The 8,513-nt window shown below is 39.5% G+C and overlaps 2 protein-coding genes across 19 annotated transcripts in view; both read left to right on the top strand.

Annotated features, from left to right (window-relative positions):
- Window positions 1-8,513, top strand: part of ZC3H11A (zinc finger CCCH-type containing 11A) — a 68,059-nt gene that overhangs the window by 20,258 nt on the left and 39,288 nt on the right. For 6 of the 18 annotated variants that reach the window (XM_008064066.1, XM_008064067.1, XM_008064065.1 and 3 more), the window contains exon 2: window positions 5,675-7,109. The exons of 1 other annotated variant lie outside the window; for it this stretch is intronic. The gene's annotated coding sequence lies outside the window, so the exon portion shown is untranslated. Of the gene's footprint in view, window positions 1-360; window positions 574-5,674; window positions 7,110-8,513 lie in introns of all 18 variants that reach the window. 11 more of the 18 variants (XM_021715551.1, XM_021715547.1, XM_021715548.1 and 8 more) reach the window with 5 other exon arrangements.
- Window positions 836-5,154, top strand: ZBED6 (zinc finger BED-type containing 6). Its single transcript, XM_008064057.2, has one exon. The coding sequence runs from the start codon at window positions 1,593-1,595 to the stop codon at window positions 4,530-4,532; it is 2,940 nt and encodes a 979-aa protein (XP_008062248.1). The 5' UTR covers window positions 836-1,592; the 3' UTR covers window positions 4,533-5,154.

The following is an 8,513-nucleotide window of genomic DNA, read 5'->3' as shown; positions in this document are numbered from 1 at the left end:
GCCGTAGCGCCCCCTCCCCCCACCTCCCGGCCGGGCCCTCGCCGGGGCGGGCTGGCAGCCTCGGGCTCCCGCTCTCTCTTCCCGTCCTCCCCCCCACTCCTCCGCCCCGCTCCTCCCCGCCCCCACGGCGCCTGCTCCTTTCCCAGCCAGCCTTCCTCCCCTCCCCCACATCCGGTGTTCGCGAAACCGAGGGAGCCGGAGCCGCCCCAGGAGGCCGACCGAGCCCCCTCCGAACCCCGGAGAGAGCTGGCACTCGATTGCTTTCTTCGGGGCGACAGTGTGTCTAGTCGAGCGGACCCTCCGTGCCTCGATCAGACTGAGTGCCAGGGGCTGAATGCACCTACTCTCATTCCTCTCCAGGGTCCCACTACTGTACTTAGGACATTTTCTCAAACTTCACATTGGAAAGCCACCGACCTCCTTCCTACGCTCGTTCTGCGCTCGGTCCCCGCCCCAGTTACACTCCCACCCCCCACCCTCCGCATCGGAGTCTAGGGCAACCGGGACACTTCCGTTCTCCGTGTCGGATGGGTGAAACCGTAATGAAGAGCACCCCCTAGACTCCCATACTCGGCGCGGATTCCTATGGGGAAGGCAGTTATTGTTGACATCTTCCAGGCCTTGGTTCTGGACACTGAGAAGGAGGCAGTGGAACTAGTGATAGCGATGCTTTTAAGGGCAGATGTATGTAGGTATTGGGGGAAGGGGAGGAGTCAACCCAAAAGAAATGAAAGTGGTTTAAAGCTCATAGTTCAGTTTTTGCTGTTCATATAGAGTTCAGTTTGTGAGTTACTTATCTGCAGGTTGTAAAGCTTCTCCAGTCTAAAAATATCTGGATTAACACTTGGTACTCACAGTAAATTGGAAATGCAGCTTCTGACCTTGTTTTTAAATTTTATTCTCAAAGCTTTTTTTTTTTAACCAGTCACATTTTTAAAAATTGTCTTACTTTTAGTTAGAGCTGAAAGGGTTCAATTAGTATGTGCTGTGACCAGTATGTGGAGTCCGATTTAGCTTTCCAGAATTGACTTTTTGGGTTGCACTGACAAATCATAGTCCTGAATGATGAATGTTGAATGATGCACTATGTTTTTGTTTAAATGAAATTTCCTGAAAGTGATTAATTTTAGAACAAGGGTAAACCGATATTGCTCTTGTGAGGCATCATAAAAATACGTATTTTAAAAGCTGAAGGCATTTCAGGCAAATATGGTTCTCGCTGAAGCAGAAAAAACAGTGGACCTGGGATTTGGAAGACCTGGCTTCTAGCTGCTGCTAACCAATTCTGTGACTCTGGGGAAGGGACCTCAGTTCTTATTTCCGTAACATGAGGACACTGGACTATTTGAATTCAGAACTCAGAAAGTTGGAAGGGATCTTAAAGCCCTCTAAGGAAGAGTTTGAGAATGTTCTCCATTGCTATAACTTTTCCTCCAGAAATAACCTGGCTTGGGAGTTATTGGTCCAGTGGAAATTGATTCCCCATAGAAACCGGAGAAAAGGTAATGCAAGTAGAGAGAAACAACTGTATTTCTGCTTGAATAATAAACCTACTAACAAATTCTGGTACCAATTTTGGAGACATAAAGAGAATGAGTGTATGTACTTTAAGTGTACCAGTTTCCTCACTCACTCCTGGCAGAAGATGCAGCACTTTTAGTGGTGCTGGGATTCTGGGGTGTGTTCCTGTTAATTCTCATACAGAAGATGATGTGATAGAAGGAAAGATGGTTGCAGAAGGAATGGATAAAGAGGCAAAACTGCCCACTAAAAAGAAAAGAAAGAAGGGTTTGCGGATTAAGGGGAAAAGGCGTCGGAAAAAATTGATCCTTGCCAAAAAGTTTAGTAAGGATTTGGGGTCTGGGAGGCCTGTTGCAGATACCCCTGCTTTGCTAGCTTCCAGTGCCCCTGAGCAGGATGAAGAAAGTCTTTTTGAGAGCAATATAGAAAAACAGATCTATTTACCCAGTACCAGAGCCAAGACCTCCATTGTGTGGCACTTCTTTCATGTGGACCCCCAGTACACCTGGCGAGCTATTTGTAACCTCTGTGAAAAAAGCGTCAGCAGGGGCAAACCAGGTAGCCACCTTGGTACATCTACTCTTCAGCGTCATCTGCAGGCAAGGCATTCACCTCATTGGACCAGGGCCAACAAGTTTGGAGTCACTGGTGGGGAAGAGGACTTTACGTTGGATGTATCTTTATCTCCTTCTTCTCCTGGAAGCAATGGAAGTTTTGAATATATTTCTACAGATCCATTAGATGATAACAGAATGGGCAAGAAACGTGATAAATCAGCATCTGATGCCCTAAGGGCAGAAAGAGGGAGATTTCTCATCAAAAGTAATATTGTCAAGCATGCCTTAATTCCTGGAACCAGAGCCAAGACATCTGCAGTTTGGAATTTTTTTTACACTGATCCTCAGCACATCTCAAGAGCTGTGTGTAATATATGTAAAAGAAGTGTGAGCCGGGGTCGGCCAGGTTCCCACTTGGGAACTTCAACACTTCAACGACACCTGCAGGCCACACATCCCATCCATTGGGCTGTTGCCAACAAAGACAGTGGTGCCATTGGAAATGGATTAGATGAAGCTGAGCCTGAGAGAAATGATCTCTTGAGTGATACTTTGCATGGAGAAAAGTCTACAGGCAGCCAAGATTTAACAGCCGAGGACCTTAGTGACTCTGATTCAGATGAACCTCCTGTGTTAGAGGTTGAAAATAGATCTGAAAGTCCTATACCTGTTGTAGAGCAAGACACTCTGATGCACACACAGGAGAGAGAAACAACATACAGTGGAAATCCAGTTTCAAGTCAAATAAGTCAGGCAATTATTCAAATGATTGTGGAAGATATGCATCCTTACAACTACTTCTCAACCCCAGCCTTTCAGAGGTTCATGCAGATTGTGGCCCCTGACTACAGGCTGCCATCAGAGACTTTCTTTTTCACTAAGGCTGTACCTCAGTTATATGATTGTGTCAGAGAAAAAATTTTCTTAACGTTAGAGAATGTTCAAAGCCAAAAGATCCACTTGACTGTTGACATATGGACTCATGACCCATCCACTGACTATTTCATTGTCACTGTACACTGGGTCTCTTTGGAAACTGCACCTTTTCCCAGTAATGGCAGGATCCCCAATTTTAGAAAGTGGGCAGTGCTTTGTGTTACAGGTTTGGCCAAAGACTGTTTGATAACCAACATTTTACAAGAATTAAATGACCAGATTGGTCTGTGGCTTTCTCCTAATTTCCTTATCCCTAGCTTCATTGTTTCTGACAATTCCTCTAATGTGGTACATGCAATCAAAGATGGTGGTTTTACCCATGTGCCATGCTTTCTGCATTGCTTAAATATAGTCATTCAGGACTTTTTCTGTGAGCACAAAAGCATTGAGAATATGTTAGTGGCTGCTAGGAAAACCTGTCATCATTTTAGTCATTCTGTCAAGGCCCGTCAGATACTGCAAGAGTTCCAAAATGATCAGCAACTTCCGTGGAAGAATTTGAAGCAGGATGAAACTGGCCATTGGATTTCTACCTTTTATATGTTAAAATGGCTCTTGGAACATTGCTACTCAGTTCACCATAGTCTTGGTAGAGCCAGTGGAGTTGTGCTCACCTCCCTTCAGTGGACTCTAATGACTTATGTTTGTGATATTCTTGAGCCATTTGAGGAGGCCACCCAGAAAGTGAGTGTGAAGACTACAGGATTGAATCAGGTGCTACCCCTAATCCACCATCTACTCCTTTCCCTGCAGAAACTCAGGGAAGATTTTCAAGTCAGAGGTATTACCCAGGCCCTCATTCTGGTGGACAGTTTATCTCTGAAGCTTGAAACACATGCCCTACTAAGTGCCATGCTCAAATCCAAGCCATGTGTCTTGGCTACTTTGTTAGATCCTTGCTTTAAGAATAGTTTAGAAGACTTTTTTCCTCAAGGTGCTGATTTAGAAACTTATAAGCAGATCCTAGCAGAAGAGGTTTGTAATTATATGGACTCTTCACGAGAGGTCTGCCAAATTGCATCTTCAGAGGCTTCTGGTTCCTCAGTTACAGTAGGAGCTGATTCATTTACCTCATCTATAAAAGAAGGCACCTCCAATTCAGGTTTCATTGATAGCTCAGCTGCAGACAATGTTGCCATTGGAAGCAAAAGCTTCATGTTCCCTTCTGCTATAGCAGTTGTGGATGAGTACTTCAAAGAGAAGTATTCAGAACTCTCCGGAGGTGATGACCCTTTGATTTACTGGCAGACCAAGATGAGCACGTGGCCAGCTTTGACCCAGGTTGCCATTCAGTATCTAAGTTGCCCCATGTGTAGTTGGCAATCTGAATGTATCTTTACTAAAAATAGCCACTTTCATCCAAAACAGATCATGAGCCTGGACTTTGACAATATAGAACAGCTGATGTTTCTGAAAATGAACTTGAAAAATGTGAACTACGATTATTCTACATTGGTTCTGAGCTGGGATCCTGAGAATGAAGTTGTTCAAAGCAATGAAAAAGAAATGTTACCTTAATTTCTTTTTCTTTCCTCCATTTAAAATGGGCAACTTACTGCTATTACTATATCCTTATTGCTATAGTTATTATATGTAGCCATACTAATTCTTTAAACAAATCTGGGGAAACTTGAAATCACAAAAAGGGCTGAAAATTCCTCAGATGCAATATAGTGTTGGTAAAATGATTATAACTCAATGTTATAATCAGTGTAGCTAGCACTTGAAAATTGTGTTTATGGCAGTTGAGAGAGAAAATATATTTTTAATTTAAAAAAATATAGTGCAGCATTGAAAGGCCTTAGGCTATTTCTGCCTGGTAGATTGAACTAGTAATTGATTTTAAGTAAAATTTTCCCCAACATGGGAGATTTATTGCTCTGAAACCAATGAAATGAGAAGAAAGCAGCATACTAAGCTGGCGTTCCTTTTTCTCCCCATTTTTCTATTTTTTAAAAAACCCGATGCTTAATTACGATGGCAAACAAACAACAAAAACCCACGGCACTGTTTTATATTTGAAAATGTCTAATTGCCTCCTCATACTGGTCAGCTTTATAATTTTGAATTATTGAGTGTGATAGTTACTTTTTATTTAGGATTGGATCTTATGTAAAAGGGAAACATTAGAAAACAATTAGGAAAAATTAATTTAGGTCTTTGAATTGCCATTTTTAATCTTTATAAAATAACATAAAAATAAAATAAAGATTTTATAGGTACTTTTGCATCATTTATGGGTAAAAGCATACTACAAAGTTTACAAAAATGGAAAAAGATTGAATGGGAACTGTAATGAAAGCCCTTTGAACATACTTTGAAAAACCCAGTATGTATTTCCCAAAGAATGTTTCTCTAATTTTAGGTAATCTTTTAAAAAACATACTTAATGATCCATAATACCATATTCCTAATTAGCTATGAGGTTGTTTGGCCACTATATTCTTAATGAAAAATAAACAATCATTATTTTCATGTAGTAGGAATCGGTGAAATGAGTGAATTGATCCTCAATATCTTTAAGGTCCTTTCCACTCTGAAAATAGGTTTCTGTGATTGAGTGGGAGGCCAGAAAAATGATGACTTTTAGTAAAAGTCTATTAAAAGTTTCAGACTGAATAACTAATGTAAGATCCAATTTTTCCTTTTTTTCATTTTAGATTTGGGGATAATCCCTGCCCAAAAAATTCCTGGAAAATTGACTAGTATTAAGTGTGAGTAAAAGGTGTCCACTTTTTTTTAAGTTTTGATTTTAGTTTTGTCTTGGATAGTGTTTGGCAAGATTTAGCCTAGAAGTTATGTAGTATTTATTACGTACGAGAGAATCAAAATTGCTTGGTTACTGGGCTGGTTTCAAAATTTAGGACTCATTTCTATGTTTCAAAATAGTTATTTTTTTTTTTATTCTTAAATGGTAAGTGTACCATTGTGAAATGAAATTTCAGCTCCAAAAGTTTACCCTTTTACTAATTGGAGTAAATGGATAATTACAAAGTCTTTAGCTACAGCCATCAGTAGTAAAGAATTTGGAACTAGGCGGCGTAAGCAAGCCTTTCTAGGGCCAATATTGTATGGCATGCCAGTGACACTGGTGTTGATACAAAAGGAGAAATAAGTCTTCCCTTAGATAGAAACTTCTGTGTTTTGACAGTTTCATTTTAGAATGGCTATTATGCTGCTCTGCCTTCTACAGCTTGCTGCACCACTCTGTAGTTACTCTATAACTATCCGTTTCTTTTTTGGTTAAACACTCCCTGATGATGATGATGATGCTATACATACATCCATATGATACACGTTGATATGTGTGTAAGGATTTCCCTTCGTCTTTATTTTTTGGGCTGGGCAAAATTTAATGTAACAATAACTTCTTGATACTTTGGTATAAGAGTAAGTTCACTATTTTTATAATGAACCCAAATCTAAAGTCTTTTATCATTTATTTTAAAAGGGAAAACTTATCCAGATGTTATGTTTGTACACATTTGTGTATGTGTGTGTGTGTGTGTGTAAGCCAGTTAGTATATATGTATATTATATACATAAAACATTTTATATTTTTACATACAAGTATGCTTTTATTATACAGATAATAAAGATGGGGGAAGGTTTCTGTTTTTTTCTTAATAGGTGAAGAAATCTTGAAGACCAGAAATTGGATCTTATTGAATTTTGGTGTTTTTTTTTCCGTTTTTTCCTCTTTTTCTTCTTTTTTAAATGATATTGTTCGACTATGGAAGATGGATCTTTTTTTTTTTTTTTTTTTTTTGTAGCCGTCTGAATCTCAGGTTCATTTTTAAATGAACTCCTTTTTTTGTTGTTTTTTTTTTTTTTGAGGAGATAACTAACCCTAGTTGTCTCCAGTCTGAAAAAGGTTATTCGAATGGACTTAATCTCCTAGTAGTTGGGAGATGTTTTAAAAACACGTCCTGTGTTTGAATTGTGGCTGAGAGGTTTCCTTGGCAATGTGAGGAGGAAAATTTTTTCTGCCTCTTTATTATTAATTCACGGATTGAGTGTTGGTTCGACCTACAGGCGTAATAGATTGGAACTCAGTGAAGACACAGACGTTCCTGTTGAGAGCAACCAGCTAATGTAAGTGGGGAAATGGGCCTTTCCTCGTGAAAGGAGTGAACATTTTTGTAATTTATGCCATAATTTTCCTGGATCAGTAAGAAATTAAAAGACCATTGTTCAGATGCTTTTGCTTGTACATAATTATTTACAAACTTTTAGCTTTTGGGTGGAAACTTTTTGTCCTTTGATAATATATGCACGTTGTTTTAAAAAAAAAAAAAAGGTAGAAACAATATAGCCAAGGTGAAATTTCCCCTGTAATTCCATCTGCTTAGAGAAAAGCACTGGGTTTGTTTTGTTTTGTTTTGTTTTGAGTTGGAGTCTCACTCTGTCACAAGGCTGGAGTGCAGTGGCACGCTCACAGCCACCCCAGCCTCGACTTGCTGGGCTCAGGCAGTCCTTCCCCCTCAGCCTTCCAAGTAGCCGGAACTACAGGCACACACCACCACAACTGGCTAATTTTTTGATTTATTGTAGAGATGAGGTCTCGCCAAGTTGCCCAGGCTGTGTAAACCCCTGGTCTCAGACAATCCTCTCACCTTGGCCTCCCAAAGTGCTGGGATTACAGGCATAAGACACCACACCCAAACACCATAGTTCCATGTCCATATGTATAGCTCTGTCTCATCTTTTTAGAGACTACATAGGATCCCATTGCACGGATGTATTGTACTTTAATGTATCCCTCACTGATAGACATTTGGGTTTTTGCCATTGCAAACAAAAATAGCCTCCCATCTGATAACAGCCTTATGCACTCATCTGTGTGAACTTATTCCCTTAGAACCAGTTCTTAGATGAGAATTTATAGCTTTGTCATATGTTACTCTCTAAAGAGGTTATACCAATTTACTGAACAACTATAAGGTATTTTTTATTTGTAAAAGCTCTTGATGTCTCTCTTTTAGTAAAGATACTAATCTTTGGCCATGTTACTGATCGATCTTTTGCTACATAAATTTTTTCATTTTATGTAGTCACCTATTAATTTTATTGTTGTGGTTTTTAACTTTGGTGTCATGCTAGGAAAGGCTTTTTCACCTTTTCACCCTGAGCTTATAAAAACTCCATGCATTAATTTTTTTCACAGCACTTGAGTGATTATACATTTTGTATTGAAAATGCTGTCTAGAGATAATAGTTACAGGACATCACTCTTCCTCACACAAACATGGTAGACATTGTAAAATGTAGCTTGTCTTTTTTGCTGTGTGTAGTTATGAATTCAGAATCTTTCCTAGTATAGTGCTCTAATTAGTGAGCTAAAACCTCTTTGCCATCTTGGTCTTTATTTTCCTGGAACCTTTATGTATGAAGTAGATTTTTTTTTTTTCTAAATGTCTGGCCATTTTTTATTGTTGTTAATTTTGAATGCCATTTTTTTTTTTTTTTTAGTTGGAGTCTCACTCCATCACTCAGACT

The sequence above is a fragment of the Carlito syrichta genome, unplaced genomic scaffold, assembly GCF_000164805.1.
Source record: "Carlito syrichta isolate Samal-C Ts95f unplaced genomic scaffold, Tarsius_syrichta-2.0.1 Scaffold307186, whole genome shotgun sequence".
Classification (NCBI taxonomy): domain Eukaryota; kingdom Metazoa; phylum Chordata; class Mammalia; order Primates; family Tarsiidae; genus Carlito; species Carlito syrichta.
Note: the sequence above shows the minus strand (reverse complement) of the source record. Positions and strands in the feature narration are given on the sequence as shown.